The sequence below is a fragment of the Telopea speciosissima genome, chromosome 1, assembly GCF_018873765.1.
Source record: "Telopea speciosissima isolate NSW1024214 ecotype Mountain lineage chromosome 1, Tspe_v1, whole genome shotgun sequence".
NCBI classification, from domain to species: Eukaryota; Viridiplantae; Streptophyta; class Magnoliopsida; order Proteales; family Proteaceae; genus Telopea; species Telopea speciosissima.
Genome location: NC_057916.1, coordinates 78,306,697 through 78,324,237, shown reverse-complemented (window position 1 = coordinate 78,324,237; position 17,541 = coordinate 78,306,697). Strand labels below are relative to the sequence as shown.

General features: G+C 39.1%; 1 protein-coding gene across 1 annotated transcript in view; it reads right to left on the bottom strand.

Moving 5' to 3' along the window:
- LOC122655143 (protein HAPLESS 2) overlaps positions 1-17,541 on the bottom strand; it is a 68,017-nt gene extending 50,476 nt beyond the window's left edge. The window contains exons 1-6 of the mRNA XM_043849372.1: positions 17,303-17,541; positions 16,782-16,925; positions 16,003-16,091; positions 7,573-7,612; positions 761-818; positions 612-672 (exon numbers count right to left, since the gene is read on the bottom strand). Coding sequence (XP_043705307.1) covers positions 612-672; positions 761-818; positions 7,573-7,612; positions 16,003-16,091; positions 16,782-16,925; positions 17,303-17,494 — 584 coding nt within the window. The 5' untranslated portion in view covers positions 17,495-17,541. The remainder of the gene's footprint in view (positions 1-611; positions 673-760; positions 819-7,572; positions 7,613-16,002; positions 16,092-16,781; positions 16,926-17,302) is intronic.

Below are 17,541 nucleotides of genomic sequence, written 5' to 3'. Positions count from 1 at the left end.
GGAACGCAACCTTAGAAGAAGGACATCCAACTCCCGCTCTTTCGACATGATTTGGAAGGCCATCTTTTTTTATGTTTCATCTAAAGTTAGATCCCTCCCCCTTATGGAGGTGAAGGATTCCCCAAGGAACAGGCTCATTGTTGTCTCCTGGGGTCTCCCTACATCCATTTTGCGCCCTAACTAGTTCCTAGTTTCGGCTTGTTTGCCCTTGGGCTTGTATATTCCCTCTTTTTTCTTCGTAATTAAATTTTTATTCATCCAAAAAAAAATCATATACAATTTCACAATGAAGAGCTGTAAAATGCAAACTTAAGGAAATGATTTATATTACCAAAAAACATAAAAATTACTGATATAACTATAAATAAGGCATCATATGATTCCACAACTATCAGACCATAAAGTTTCTATGCATGCTATATAACTTTTTGCTCGAACTACAAATCTATCTAGGCCATCCAAATCCAAATTCTTATCAGTAATTCAGGGGGAAAATGGAATTTCTGAACGCAAAAGAAAGACAACGAATCAACTATGACATCTTATAGCACTAGATACAACAGCCTGGCTAATCAGAATGTTAAAACCAATTAGCAAACTAGTAAACATACCAATCACCTGGAAATCGGAGACAGTGTGCAGTGTTGGCCTTCCCCTTCACCAGCTTATCAACTAACCAAAAAAAGTTAAGGATCCATAAACAAATAATGAGATGGTAAGAAAAGTAAAGAATGTTAAATAACCAATATTAAGCACTTACAGACGTTCCCACAAGAAGAAGGTACACGGTGCTGTGGCCCACAAGGACAACAGATTGGCTATACACAGAGAACACAAAATGGAGACTGAGTGCAACATACAAAAACAGGAGTACTGTGAAAGAAATCAAGAAAAAGAATCAAAAAAATATACTATTGTAAATGGACTAACCTTATGTTTATGGCAAATTATAACTGTGAGATGTCCAATAATTGTGAATAGAATAGAATATTGAAGAATAATGGAAGTGGAAACCATCAAAGCAAAACTAGGACAGGAATTGATTCAGATCTGAAGAACTACCACAGGAGGAAGAACAAGAAAGGCCAGCCTAGCGCAGCCTAGATTGTTTAGTCTTTTCAAATTCTGTTTCCAAGTTAGTTTCTTTTATGTTTGTCTTTAGTTCAGTCCAATTGAACCAGTGGCTCAATTTTTTTTTTGGTAAAGTTATGGTTCAATTTGGTTTACTTTAATTAAGTCTTTTCTTTTACTTATTTCAGAGTTGGGTCCACATCCCTCTTAATGTCGACATTATTAGTAGACATTAAAGAGATAGTGATATGTACTGTTGGAGTTGGTTAGGTAGCCAACTCCAACTCTTTCTCTTCTTTAGTCAATAAAAGCAAACTGTGGGGGCTTCTTAAACCACGATTTTTATTTTGTAAAATTAAGCTGCTGCAACTGCTACTCTTCTCCATGGGTAAAGAACCTTGTGTTTGATCAACGATTTTGTGTTCGATCAAGGTTGGTTGGTGTTTGATCCTTCCAACCACCTTGCAGTGAGAAGCCTGGGTGTTTTTTCTTTGTTGTCATTCTCCTTCATCTTCTTTTCCATAAACCAAGTAAGTGTTTCTCTGAATTTTTTGCAATTCCTAGTCTGATTTTGAATTCATATGCAAGAGTGTTTTTGGCAAAAATTACGGTGGAGGAAATCTGGCCATCAGATTATCCTCATCTTTTGATAGGTTGTTCTGAAACCTAAAAATAGCCTTTGACCGGAATTTGACCTTTGTCAGACACTCAGACCAACTAATCTGGTTTTATTGAAGAGTTCCAATTCTGCTCTTGTATTCTCAGATTTGATACCATCTAAAATTTAATTGCTACTCAAAACACTGTTTCTTGATTTATTTTAGAGTTTATGTATTAAGGGTAGTGTAGAAAACCTAAGACCTATAACCAGTAACTTTAGAGAGGAGAAAAGAGAGAAGAGAAGATGGAAGAAGACTCTTGAGAGAACACCAGCTTAGATGATTCGAACTCCATCCCAAGCCTTCTATTTATGATATTCAAAAGTAAACTTGGGAAACAAGTAAACAAAACAGATTTTAAAAACCCAAAATACCCTTATCGGGTTACATATCTCAACACTCCCTCTCAAGTTGGTGCATAGATATCGCACATGCCCAACTTGACAAAACTAAGGATACACCTAACTCCTAACAATTAAAGACATAAAACAATAAAGGAAACCATAATGGACTCAACCACAATAGGGACACTCCCCCTCAAGCTGGAGTATACAGATATCAAAAGAAAGGCTCCAGCTTGGACCAAAAGAATAGAAAATCAAACTCAACACCAGTCTTGAATAGTAGTTGTAGACTTCAGTGAGCACAGAGGAAACTCCAATCAGCCATCATAAAACCAGTAGAAATATCAGCCCAAGCACTGGATGATAGATAACATCAACCGCAATCCAAAAACAGTAGATAGGTAACGATGACAGATGTTCTCTAATAATTGTGGAACTTGATTTCTAATAAGAGAAGACTCGATCTTCAAACAAAGGAAGAATCAATTCAATCGCACAAATTGGAATTTTCCTGTCGATCTTCAAAAACACCAGATCATGCTTAAAAGATGAAGGGCAGCAACTTCAGAGTTTCCCTTCAAAAGTAAAAAATCTTCACTAAAATAGTCTTGAGAAAGGTAAGACTCTCCAATTGATGACTTGTACAGAGCATGCAAATAGTAATATCCAATTCCAATCTCCCCCTCACGTGTAGCAGTACACGTGACCAAATAACGGCCAATAATCAACATCGTAAACACCATGCAAGGTCCAACCTTCAAACCTCCCCTTACTGGAGCCAACAACCACCATGCAAGGTCCCAACCTTCAAAGAAGTATAAATCCCACATGTGTTTGGGGTCCACCTGGGCAACTATACTTTAAGCATTTTGAAGAAATGTCAGAATTAAAAGGGTAATGGCAGTTTGGTATATAACTAGCATCTCAATAAGTTCCAATCTCCCCCTCAAAACAAACTCCAACCTCAATGTCATATAAGTACCAATTTGCCAAAAAAACAAATTGATGTGATCTAGGGCCCACCAAAGCAATAATATGGCCTATATGTATACCCAATGGCAATTCTGTAATTAAATCATGCAACCTCCAATTGATGTGGAGCCCGGGTCAAAATACCCAATTTTGTTCGGGATGGACCCATCCAAGTATACAATAGGCAATAGCAAGAGGTAATGGCAGAACCGTAATTTAAGTGAAATTCATATATATGCATAAGCAAGGCCAAATTTAAGGGAGGAGTGGCAATCTGGTCAAACAATGGCTATGGAGAGTGGCAATCTTGTAAATAATGTAAATTTAAAAACCCATTAAGAAAATTGTAACAAAACAAGGATATAATGGGTATTAAATTCAAGAGGGAAGGACAGAGTAGGGATTTCAGAGAATATAGGGGCAAATCAGAAATAACTTCAGGAAAGAACTACTTTTGTATACTTTTAAAGGGTTGACCTTGTGTGCAAATACCAAAAAATTGTGTTTTTCTTCCTTACGGTTTCTGAAACCAAGAGTAAAACTTGTTGACAGAGGGGCAACACTAGGAAATAAAGTAGGAGATAAAAATGATAAAGAAAGTTACAAAGGAAAGTTTATCTTCTGCCTTCCATAAAACCAGAACCAGCGGTGGGGCAGGGCGGTAACCTTGTAACACCAGGGTGATAAAAATGGGAGAGAAAACCAGAGAGAAGGGATCTCACCAACAATAGCAAACCGAAGAAGGAAGGATCTTTCTATCTCCTTCGAATCAGTAGCAAAATCAGTGGCCAGCAATGACATTAGCAGAGGCAAAAAGAAGCTTGCGACACTTAACCAAGAGATTGCATAACAGGTGCAATCGACGCCAGCTATTCGATACTCAGATCAACAGTAGTAGCCATCAACCAATCCTTCGAACTAGAAAATACCATAAACCATAGCAGCGGCAGACAGAGGTGGAACCAGCGGAAAGGAATCAAGAGACAAACCAAGAGAACCAGGAGACAATTCAACTGCGGCACTCGATTCAACATCCATCAATAGCAATAGATTGCAGAAATCTTTCAACACCCCAAGCCAGCGGAAACCTGCTTCTATGTCGATCAGAAGAACTCATCACTGACCTCCAGCGTGAAACTCCACCGTGAACCAGAGGCGAAACCAATGATCGAGGCAGGAAGAAACCCACCGAGAAAATCAGCGCAAATACCAATATTACGAGAGACCAGATTGTGGGCAGCAGTAATCGCAAGAAAGAAACCAGAACAACAGCACTCGAGAAGAACACTCCTTCGATTGACAAACAAAACCCCAGTTCTCCTTCTTTTATGAACTAGGGTTTTCTCCTTCAACCCAGAAACTTAAACGATTCTCAAAACTGCAAATGGTGAAGAGAATCAGTCACTGTTGCCTAGCTCTGATACCATGTAGAAAACCTACAACTTATAACCAGTAACTTTAGAGAGGAGAAAAGAGAAGATGGAAGAAAACTCTTGAGAGAACGCCAGCTTGGATGCTTCGAACTCCATCCCAAGCCTTCTATTTATAATATTCAAAAGTAAACTTAGGAAACAAGTAAACAAAACAGATAAAAAACCTAAAAATACCCTTATCAGGTTACATATCTCAACAAGTAGTTTGGGCACTAGTTTAGTATCTTATTGTCTTATGTTGTAATTTTACTTTTTTACCTTTTACCTCCCTACGGAGGTGTATGTAATTCTCACTTCATGTTAGTAACTAAAATAGGGGAGAGGAATCTTCTCTCCCTAACTTTTGGCTGCACATCTTCTTCTCTCTTCTTTTCCTCTCTTTTCTTCTCCTCATCTTCTCTTCTCCTCTTCTCCTCTTCTCACCTCCTACCTTTTCCCCTCCTCTCCTGTCTCGAATCGATCCTTACACCATTTCCAACTCTCCCACCAGTCTTCACACAGGCCACTCACCTTGGCTGTCTCTCACAGCTTGGAAGTCTCTCAATTCATACACATGCATAAGCATATGTAGTTTCTGTCAAAATCGTGGGTGGCTAGAAAATGCCCCTCCTTTATTAACAATACTTCCTTGTTACAAAAATAGCAACTCCCCTTAGCTAATGGAGAGATTAAACAAAATAGAAACTAAATGAATCTCACAAGGAAAATATAAACTCCAAAATATAGAAACCTAATGTACTTAATGACTAGGAATAGAAAATAGAAACTAACTACTTAATCCCGTATAGGACCTAAAACCCCAATATTTGGACTTATAGAATTGGCCAATTGCGAAAGTAAACCTAAAAATATAAATCCCATGGCCCATACAACCCATTGGACACTCATAATTACAAATATTAGTCCATTCTTGGTCCAGTTTGATGGCCTGGTTTGCTGCTGCCCATCTTGTTCTCTTGAACTACATCAGACAGTTTTACCAAAGCCCAATATAATTCTTTGGGTTTGGATTTCAGTTTACAGTTTTAATGTTATTTGGGTGCCATATTCGTTTATTCTAGTTTTAGCTGCCTTTATTATATTTTTAGAAGTCTAAGTCAAAGTCAGATATTTGCCTGTGATTTTTCTTCAGGCATCATTTTTTAGGGAAAAAATTTTCCTGTTTGCTTGCTTGATCTTGTTAAGAGTTAAGGTGTTGTACTGCAAGGATATACTTGTCATACACTGCCCTTACATTAAGTAGTAAGGGCAGTGTTGTAATCACTGGATATCCTTTTTATAAATAAACACATACTACTACCGATTGGAAGTTACCACCGTTCTCTCCAATCAGTACCACTCTCCTTTGCTACTTTTGATTCTTTCTTCTTCTTCGCTATTTGTTTATGCATCATTATTGTTGGTTGTTTTAGACCTGAAACTGTTACGGGTATCACTAGAGAGGTTTTTCTGTTACCCAATAAATGCTTTCCATATGCCAGTTCAAGCTTGTATAGAAAAACCGTAGCAAAACAATTGGCTAGAAGCAAACAGGAGAAAGAACAGCAGCTGCCAGTGTTAAAACAAGAACCACAATACATGGGATTGTGAAGCGCACCATAATACAAGGAATTGTGAAGCGAATTTCAGGTCATAATTAGATTAGGATTTCGGAGGGTCGAAAGACTGAGAAAACAAGGTTATTATTTGGAAATGTATTGGAGTTGCAGAAAATTAAACATAGAATAGAAGCTATAAAGAAGAACATAATAAAAAGTTCGAGAGAACCAACTTATACACTGTGACCATGAATCCAGATGCTATTCTATTGGAGTTTTTTTCTCCCGTTTTCCTACCACCCCACCCCCTCCCCAATCTTTTTTATGGATACTAACTAGGCTACTAGAGAGCCTTACTGATCACCGGACACATTAAAATCCCCATGTATCCTTCTGCCAGTAATTAAATAAACTGAAACAACTACCTAAAGTTCAACTTCAAAAGCAGATCAAATAAACCACTCAACCAATTCAAAAACTACTTAACCCAATATAGAACTATATAAACATTAGACCTGATATAGGGCTTATCCAGTTGCATCCATACATGAACACAACGGTCCAAAAAAGGCATATTAAACCTACCAGAAAAAATTTCAGCAATGTTTTGCAAAATGGGCTTGGCTTGTATAACAAGACTAATGATGCACCAATAAGAAAGTGAAATGACACAAATTGGAAATGTTCAAAGGCCCATGGTGAGGCCCCAAAGTCGCCATGGGAGAAGTGGTGAATTTGACAAGAATGCTCATGAATTAGCACAATTATGGCCTCAACAAAGTAGAGTGGAGGAACAAAATCCATGCAATGGACCCTAAGGCCCACTAAGTTGAATGGTTTCCTATCATCAAATGAAACCAAAATCGCAGGAATCCAATATGATATAAGAGAATCAAGTAAAAGTCATATCCTATTATGGTATTTTGAGAAATTTCTATCGCTAATATACCTCAAACATCCTCTTATAGTGCTATTTCCAGATTCCCAACATTAGTAGAAAACTTAATTTTTCAACCTCCCCCACAGTAGCAGCTGGAGGATAAATTTCACTTTTTTATACCCGAAGACAATCATTTCCTTAAAAAACCTCATTTTCTCGAGTCTTGTTATATATTGTACACTTTATACCTTTAGTTCATAAACCTTATCCCCCAGCTAAAATAGCTTTTACATTTTCTTAACAGTTAAAGGCTGACATGTTGAGCATGTTAGTCAAACCTGTAGTAGAATTTCAAGGTTTCCAATTTTCAATATACATCCCGCAATCAGATATATTTGTATTCTCTATGACTCTATGTGAATTATCCAAAGGCCACAGAACAACAAGACCAACACACAAAGTAAAAAGATTCTTTAGTTTCAATAGATTTCCAATCAAATCAATGGCAATAATAACCATATAGGATATAATTTGTAATGCATAATCTTGAAAATGTTTCCTAATCTTTAAAGGACAAGTAACATGAACATCCACTAAAACTAAGTGCATAAAGAATATTTCAAGAAAAGAAGAAAAAAAAATTATATACAAATTACAAATGAAAAAAATTGTTACCTGGCTATGCTCAATAATGTGACCATTTTCATCTCGTAACCTAATAATTAATAAACATTGAGAAAAACAATAAGAATAAACCATGCATAGGGAAAAAAGGGAATTAAACACTTAATAACCAAAATTATTTAATAAATGTGGGATTAAAATAGCGTTTGAGTTGGAAGTTAAAAATTGTGAGAGAACAAGGAAAGAGATGAGAATGGAAGGTTGAAGAAGAAGAAGAGAGGTGAGGATAGAATGTTGTGTGTTAGAGAAATGATCTCTACCACACCTATATTACTTCACTAACATAACATATAGAATTACATACAACTCCCTAGGGAGGTAAAAGGTAAAAAAGGATAAATACAAAGCAAGACAATAAGTAACAAAACTAGTTCCCAAAGTACCCTTAATACATAACTCTAACACTCCCCCCTCAAGCTGAAGAATAAATGTCATACATTCCCAACTTGCACAACAGGGTACTGAACTGATGATGAATGAGTCCCTTTGTAAAGATATCTGCCAACTGATCACCATTACTTATAAAGGGGGTGCATATGTAGCTAGAGTCAATCTTCTCCTTGATGAAGTGTCTATCCACCTCTATGTGCTCTGATACCAAGTTGGAAGTTCAAGGTTGTGAGAGAACAAAGAAAGAGATGAGAATAGAAGGTTGGAGAAGAAGAGAGATGATGGAAGAATGTTGTGTTAGAGAAATGATCTCTACCACATCTATATTACTTCACTAACATAACATATAGAATTACATACAACTCCCTAGGTAAGTAAAAGGTAAAAAAGGATAAATACAATGTAAGACAATAAATAACTAAACTAGTTCCCAAAGACCAAAGTAACCTTAATACTTAACTCTTAACAGTTTGGTATATTTGTTCTGGAATACAATCCGGAATAGAATAGATCAGGAACAGCATTTGATAGGCCCTTTTACAAAGTCATTTCTGTAACTACACTCAATAATTACTTTTAAAACCCAAAATTACAAAAATGCCATTATCACTTATGTCAAAATAGAATAGTTACAAAAATGTCACTTGTCAATTAGATAAATGTCATTACCAAACAATTTCATTTGTCTGTAACAAAGTGTGGGGGAATTACTTCATGCATGCTATGTAACCAACAAAGCAAGTCAAAATGAGAACCCAAAAGGACAAAATGATATTGTATTTATATTTTTGTTGAAGCCTTCAAGGGAAAAAAAAAACAATATCTAATAAATATTAGTGTTTCATAGATGTGCAAATGAGTTGTATACACAATTATCAATAACAGTGTTTCATACATCAATCTCTGCCATCCCATGATATCTAGCCAGCTGATTTTAAATTTCATTCCTATTGGCTATTCTTTAAGCGTGAATAAAAATGATTTTATCTTTCTTTTCTCAATCGGATTCCTCTATTACTATCTCTACAACCCTCAGCCTGTCCAGGTATATACTCGGTGATGCCATGTTGCAGATACCCCTACTATTCCTGCTGCTACGAGTGATCAGCATCCTTTCTCTTCTTCATCGGGTGCTGCTCCCATCCTCTCTTCTGATGATCTCCCTATCGCTGTAAGAAAAGGGGTAAGAACTCGTCATCCAATTAAGCGTTTTGTTTCTTACCATGCTCTATCTTCTTCCTTGAAAATTTCCCTTGCAGCTGTCTCCTCTGTTAAAATTCCTTCTAAGGTATCAGATGCATTGGCTGATCGTAAGTGGAAAAAGGCAATGGACAGTGAGATGGATGCTCTAGAAAAACAACATAAGTGGTCCCTTTGGTGCAGACCTAAAAGGCTAGCATGCCAAGATCGATAACTGGTAGAGAATAGGGTTTTTATCTGAACTTGGTTTGATTAGGCTAGGGTTGATTAGGGTGGGTGGCTGCTGGTTCTAATGGAATATCAGTGACAAGTTCTTAAAATTAATCCTGGTTCTGTAATGACCAGATTAGGAATGCTACAGGGACTGGGTATGTGAACAGTTACAAAAAGGTGAAGTTGTAAGGGGTTGGATTGAAGCTAACCTGCAACAAAAGGTGCTACTGTAACTTTGTTGATGGAAGCTTGAGGTTGAAGATGACGAAACAAAAAAGATAAATTTAGCAAACTAGAGTCCCACTAGTTGCCCAGCCATAGGAGTCCCACCTTGGCCCGCTGTAGGAGTCTCACCTAAGCATACAGTTGGCTTTTAGATTAGAGTTGCAAGTACGAGAAGGTGAAGAGGTTGAAGAAGGAAGAGGAAGAGAGGAGAGGAAGAAGAGAGGATATTTCGGTGGTCAATCTTGAGTGAGAGTGTTCTCTCCACACCTATATTACTTCATTAATAGAAATAGGAAAATTACATACACCTCCCTAGGGAGGTAAAAATAAAGAAAGGTAAAAAATAGAAATTACTTTTGGAACCGCTTCCTCTAAAAGGCCGACCTTGTAGGAAAGGGAGGAAACAATATGTATATCAAACAGGAGCTCTAGCACGGCGGACTATCCAAAGGGGGACACGGGTGGATAAATAATTTCAACACCTACCCGCTCCCAGGGGGACTCGATACCGTGACACCTGCCTACTCTGATACTATATTGGAACCGCTTCCTCTAAAAGGCCGACCTTGTAGGAAAGGGAGGAAAGAATATGTATATCAAACAGGAGCTCTAGCACGGCGGACTATCCAAAGGGGGACACAGGTGGATAAATAATTTCAACAAATACACAATAGGGCAACTAGACAAGAGGCTAGTTCCCAAACTACCCTTATCATAAAACTTCTAACAACTCCAACACTCCCCCTCAAGCTGGAGAATAAATGTCATGCATTCCCAGCTTGCATAGGAGAGTACCAAACTGAATAGAGGTAAGAGCCTTGGTGAAGATATCTGCCAATTGATCACCAGTCTTCACAAAACGAGTGCAAATGCAGCCAGTGTTTATCTTTTCCTTGATAAAGTATCGATCCACTTCAATATGCTTGGTCCTGTCATGCTGCACTGGATTGTGGGCAATACTGATGGTTGCCTTGTTATCACAGTAGAGTCTCATAGGGCTTTTAGTGTCAAATCCCAGTTCCTGAACAAGTCTTTTCAACCATATGAGTTCACACACTCCATAAGCCATAGCTCTAAATACTGCTTCTGCACTGGATCTTGCTACAACATGCTGCTTTTTGCTTCTCCATGTAACCAAATTGCCTCCCACAAAGGTACAATAGCCTAAGGTAGATCTCCTGCCTGTAATGGATCCAGCCCAATCGGCATCAGTGAAACCTTCCACTTTCAAGTGATTGTGCCTTGCATACAGCAGTCCTTTCCCTGGGGAGACTTTAAATATCTGAAAATGCGACACACAGCATCCAAGTGGCCACTCTTAGGGGCTCACCACTCCCACGGCATAAGAGATATCTGGGCAAGTCATACAGAGGTAGATAAGTTTCCCCACTAGCCTTTGGTACTTTTGCGCATCAACAAGAGAAGGACCACAATCTTCTCCTAGTTTGTGATTCTGCTCAGTAGGAGAATTTGTTTGTTTGCAGCCTAACATCCCTGTCTCTGTCAATAACTCAAGAACAAACTTCCGTTGACATTTGTTGAATCCTCTCTTGGTCATTGATACTTCAATTCCTAAGAAAAACTTCAAGGGACCCAGATCTTTGATTTCAAACTGTTGAGCCAAGTAGGTTTTCAGTTTATCTATCTCAGTCATATCATCTCCAGTGACGACAATATCATCAACATAGACAATGAGGGCGGTGATGGTACCATTGCCTCGCTTGGTAAAGAGAGTGTGGTCAGCTTGGCTCTGGGAATATCCATTCTTCAGAATAGCCTGCCGGAAGCGCTCAAACCATGCCTTTGGTGACTGTTTGAGGCCATATAATGCCTTCTTGAGGAGGCATACTTTCCCTTCAGCTGAAGGTATTTTGAAGCCTAGTGGGGTTTGCATGTACACTTCCTCTTCCAAGTCGCCATGAAGAAAGGCATTCTTCACATCCAGTTGATATAATGGCCAATCTTTATTGGCAGCCAATGATAAAAGAACTCTTATAGAGTTGTGCTTAGCCACAGGAGCAAATGTCTCCTGGTAGTCAATTCCATAAACTTGACTATACCCCTTGGCCACTAACCATGCTTTGTATCTCTCAATAGTACCATCAGATTTATACTTGATTGTGTAAACCCATCTGCATCCAACTGGGACACGTCCCCTGGGAAGATCTGCCAATTGCCAAGTGTCATTCTTCTCAAGTGCCATCATCTCCTCAGACATAGCTTGTCTCAACTTTGGGTCAAACATAGCATCAGTAACATTCTTAGGAATAGAAGCAGTAAAGAGAGCAGCAATAAAGGCAAGACCTGCAGGAGAAAGAGCATCATAGGAAACAAACTGGGCTATAGGATTAGTACAAGCTCTTTTCCCTTTTCTAATAGCAATAGGAAGGTCTAAATCCGATGAAGGGGAAGGAATGTCACTTGATTGAGGAGAATGAAACTCAGGATGTGGATCCAAAGAGGACTCTTGGTAGGTAGGTCTTCTTTCCTTTACTCTACAAGCTTTCACCAAATCTTCAAAAGAGCTTCAATACAACTCAAGTAGTGTCTTCAAACATCTGAATAGGTTATATGGAACCTATTTCATACTCTTTCAACAAATCTTTACATAGGAAACTCCTCCTCGAAACCCTTTATGCCCAAGGGTTCTAAAGAGAAGAAAAAAAAAGGAACAAGGAACTGAACACGACTCTCAAACCTAGTGTGCTCTAATACCAAGTTGGTTTTTAGGTTAGAGCTGCAAGTAAGAGAAGGAAAAGAGGTTGAAGAAGGAAGAGGAAGAGAAGAGAGGAAGAAGAAGACAAGGGAGAAGAAGAGAGGATATTTCGGTGGTCAATCTTGTGTGAGAGAGTGTTCTCTCCACACCTTACTTCATTAATAGAAATAGGAAAATTGCATACACCTCCCTAGGGAGGTAAAAGTAAAGAAAGATAAAATAAAAAATAAAAAAAAAATGCACAATAGGGTAACTAGACAAGAGGTTAGTTCCCAAACTACCCTTATCACAAAACTTCTAACAACTCCAACACATACTTGATAAACTCACAAGCATTTCTCAAAGAGAAGAAGACTAAGTCTTTTTTTTTTCTTTTTGATGAATTCTGGAATGCCAAAGCAGCCTTCCACGATTTGAATTTATAGGGGAAGAAGGAGTTCCAAAAACCCCTTAGATACATGTGAGTAATTAATGGACTGTTGGTATTCCCAACCCATTACATAGAAAACATCCCCCCATGCATCTAGGAATAATAAACAAGAACCTAGGAACTAGAAACAAGAAAACAATAAATCTGCCCAGGAATATAAAAAGACACTTAACTACCTAGATATATGAAAAGACTCTTAAATAAACCTAGGAAATATGAAAATAAGCAACTAAACCTAATCCCGTATGCCTTCCTTGTACCCACATTTTAGGCCCATTAAAGTGGCCCATTACAAAGAACACACATGGAATCAAAGGCCCAATACATACATAACCCCACCCAAGGCTTATTTCCAATAAAATAAGCCCATTATGTGACTTATCTGCATCAATTCTCCCCTGCTTGAAAAAAACTTGACCTCGAATTTTGTAGAGACAAGGAATAATCTTCATGTGATGAATGTACAGCTTCAGCCCATAATAAAATTCCGGCATCTCACCAACATAGGGAATGAAGTCTGCGAGACGTGGTCCTTTCCCCTCGATAAAATTAGGGGGGTTCAAACCAAGATTGGAGTTGAGACCCAAACCAAGGAGGGTAAGGCGGGAAGAGTTAGAGCAATGGGCAGAGGCAAGAGGGAACTGGCCCATTAGACCCAGCTGGGTCTGCCAAAGAGGGGAGGGTGGAGGGCCGGGTCAAAGAGGGAATGGACAAAGGAGAAGGAGCCATAGGGGGGCCCACAGCAGGGGTAGGTAAAATTGGGGTGAGTGAGGGTCGTGGGGACAAAAACAACTTAGCCTGCATTTTGAGAAAGGAGGTGATCCCCAGGTTCAAGGGTAGCGGCCTTGGTGAGGTCAGCAAAGGGGGAGAGGGAGACAGATCGACAAGCAGAAGGTCAAAGGAGTCTGGAGGAGGATGGTGACAGGTCAATTGGCTAGGGGGAGTAGGCTTAGAGGTCAGCTCCTCGAGGGAAGGGAAAGCTTCACCGTCACAGAGGTCGGTAGACTAGAGGATTGCGAATCGATTTGGACTAGCAACAGCTGGAAGGGGGACCAACGGTCCAGAGGGAGGATGACGATGCGGAGAGCTTGATGCCGGGAGCTCCTTGCGGCGAGATCTTCGTTGACGGCTTCTTCTCCGACCACAGCTAGGGTCACAGTGAGCAGAGACTGCTGGAAAAGGAGGCGAAGGGTAGATAGAGGAGCCAAGGCCATTCACCGTAGCTAGGGTACTTGTGAGAACTTCTTCTCCGACCACGGCTAGGGAACTTCTTCGAACCCAGCTAGGTTCGGCTTCACTCACAGCAGCATTAGGGTACTTGTGAGAAGAGTCTACATCACACCCAACAATAGCAGTGGTCTTGGGATTGCAAGCTTGGGTGGGATGTCCGAAAGCCTTGCAAACAACACATTGGGGCGGAAATCTTTCGAAGAATATCTTCTGCTGGAAAGAGAAGCCTTCATCATCTAAGATAGTGACTGAGGATGAAGGGAGAGCATCAGCAGAGATAAGAACACAGATCCGAGCGAACGACGACCTATCCATCTTTTTTATTCTTTTATCAGAGTAAAGGAGTTTGCTGACGACAGATCCGATGATGCTAAGACCCTTTTCGCACCAAAAGTAGAGAGGAAGACCAGGCAGCATGATCCATAGAGGGATGGAGTGGAAATCAACCTTGTTTAGTTGCAGAGGTGATCCCACTGAAGAAGAAAGATGGGATTTTTCCCCACATGCCAAGGGCCACCCTCAAGGGCTTTTAGTTTATCAACTTCTTCAGAGAAATTGAAAATAAATACACCATTTTCAAGAAGGTAGGTATCCATGGTCCCAAGGGATAACCATTGCTTAGATAGAGATGACTTGACAATATTGAAGTGAGGTCTGCTCCCAAGGAAATGACCTACCAAGCAGTTCGACGATTTGGAGATTTCAGAGTCAAGAAGCCCCAACGGACAGAGGCCGACTAATTGGTCACCAACAAGGGAAGGGGGAACGAAGTGGAGAGGGTGTTCTTCCCTAGCAGAGGAGAGGGCAGGCCTGAAGAGGGAGTTCTAGGTCTTAATGCCGGAGGCAGGGAGGGAAGGAGAAAAGTTGGAGGAGAGGTTTGGAGGGGAGGGAGGAACCGGCGGGCAGGCTGCAGGAGGGATATCAGACATGGCGGAGATCAGACCATGGCGTATGCCACTTTATTATCACTGAGATGTTGCGCAAGTTTGCTGTTACCAAGAATATCAAGCGAGTAACCTCATTCTTTAAGAAAAAAAGGGTATATGCAAGACAATATTATCCTTTTTCAATGTGACAAATGAAACTCAAATCATGCTGTTTTAAATTACGAAAACCATAAGACCTAGAATGCAGATAATCAGGTTAAAAAATGAATTTGTTTGTAGACTTAAATCATAGATAGTAAGATTTTAACAGCCCCATGATATTGGAGAGCTAAATATCCATATGTTCCCTAGTGTATCCAGTGGTAGAGACGATGGTGGCATATAACACTGAAAAACAAGCTGTTAGAACAAAACTGAGCGTAGAAAATAAGGCAATATCCATGGCACTGTGCCAGCAGCTATGGAAAACACTGATGATTACAAGATGACAAGCACTTTCAGTTAGGGATAATCCACAATTATCACTCCTCAGTGAGGGACAAAGTGGTACCCAAAGGAAACTCTTAACTGTTTGTGAAGCATGTCAGTTTACACATACCTAATACATGGATTGTGGGGTATGGTATGCAAGTTGAGCACAATTGACTCATTGTTACAAGAATGACAGGGGGATTGCAAGAAAAAAATAGACCTTGTAGATTTTTTTGGGTTGGCTTATTCATTTAAAGGTTATACCCTACCCCTATATTTAAATTTAGTAAGCCATAAGTCCCATAGTTGGGTAACTAGTGGTTTTAATAAATGTTTAATTGGAAGGAAATATTGACTAATGCACCTCTTCCACCACATTTATTTGCCTGCGTTCTTCTTTGGTACCCAAATAGTTTAACGTTCTAATAGCCATTAACTCTGCATTGAATAGGATGTTTTCAATAGGGATAGTAGGTTTGCGGTTTGCCACAGGGCAAAAGGGAAAATAAAATTAGCAGGCTTTTCTTGAGCAACAGAAATTCAAAAACTGTTCTACTGATCAAAGCTAGACTAGTGGAGACAGGAAATACATTGTTAAACTATTTGTTATCCAACAACACAATCAGACAGACTACGTTTCAGATAAATGTAAAACTTGCCTCTCACATATTTGAACAACCCTAGCATCAGCATCTGGCTCACATTTTCGTGTCTTAACATAATATTCCACAGGTTTATATGGAACATCCTGAAATTGTCAAAAATCAAAATAATTGGAAGAAAAAAAACTACTGACGGGAAATAGAAATCTCCAGAAAACTAAATATTTCTTGTAAAAGAAAGAAATATAAAGCATCTAACAGCAACTAATCATCCACTATTCCTAGCAATAAGAAGAAAGAAATAAACATTAAAAGTAAACAGATAAATATATGAATAACAAATCTTCAAACACCATCCCTCCCCCCCCCCCCCCAATCAGTGTATCTCATAAATGTATAACGACAAGACATGAAAGACAAGAGGTTTATCTTCTGTGGATAATAACACAAAAAAGGTCTATGACGCCAACCCAATTGGAGCCTGAAAAGCTTCATAGCTCTTGTAGACCTCAATATGGAGTTAAGTGAGGGCCTCAAGCTGAAGACAAATCCCTGCATTAGGACACTAAACATTTGACCATCAATTCCATTATTATTGCATTTTCTATCCATGCAACCACGTGGAGAAGATTCTGTGTGGGAATTATTTCCAGAGCTTAATTGGAGCAATATTATATCTGTCTGCTGAGTTCTTTCAATTAAATGTCTTTCACCTGGATGTACTTCATTTTGTGTCTTCATTGGTATAGGGACATCTTACTTATAAAAATCGCTAGTTTTTGTAGTCTTATTTGTTAGGCTTGGAATAGTTTTTAGCAATCCAGATATTCTCATACCCGTATATATGTTAACTCGTACAGGGCATATGCAGCAGATTTGTTGATCGTCACAACAGGTGGTATTCGCACTGTATGCATCTTTTGGGTTGTGTTGTCCTCTACCTCCACTAGTTCCGCAACAATTGAAGCTTCTCCCCCACTCTGAAAATAGGAAGTTCATGGAATCCATCCATAACTAAACGAAGTAGTAAGAGATAAATAAAGACTACAAACACAGAAACATAGAGATACCCACGCACACTACCATTATGTTCCGTTATGACAAATTCCAGTTTTATGAAATAGTGAATTTTGCGAAAACCACAAGGATCGAGACTTGACAAAATCGGAGTCTCTATTTGATCAGAACACCCATTGATGAAAATTTGGGAAAATTAACCTATTTATTAGAAAAACTGATAAATAACCGTTTCCAACATCTGGTGTCAAGTCTGAGACCATAGTCGGCCTCATTCCACAGAACATTAATACCGGAGTTGGGGAAGTAGAACAAAATGAAAGCACAGAAGAACTCTCACCGTTCCACTGGGAACCGCCATGTTTACCACTATCTTCTTACTGCAATTCAATATGTCGGAATCTGAAACCTTTTCGCATCTTTCCAACTTTGATTTCGAGAGGATCTCAACTCCAATAACGGATTTGAGAATAAGAAAACAAAGAAAAAGTAAGACCAGAGAGACTTGTTTTACTGTCAATCGAAACTCCATTTTTTTCTTCTTTCAAGGAACAAGTTGCCGTTCTTACATGACTCGAT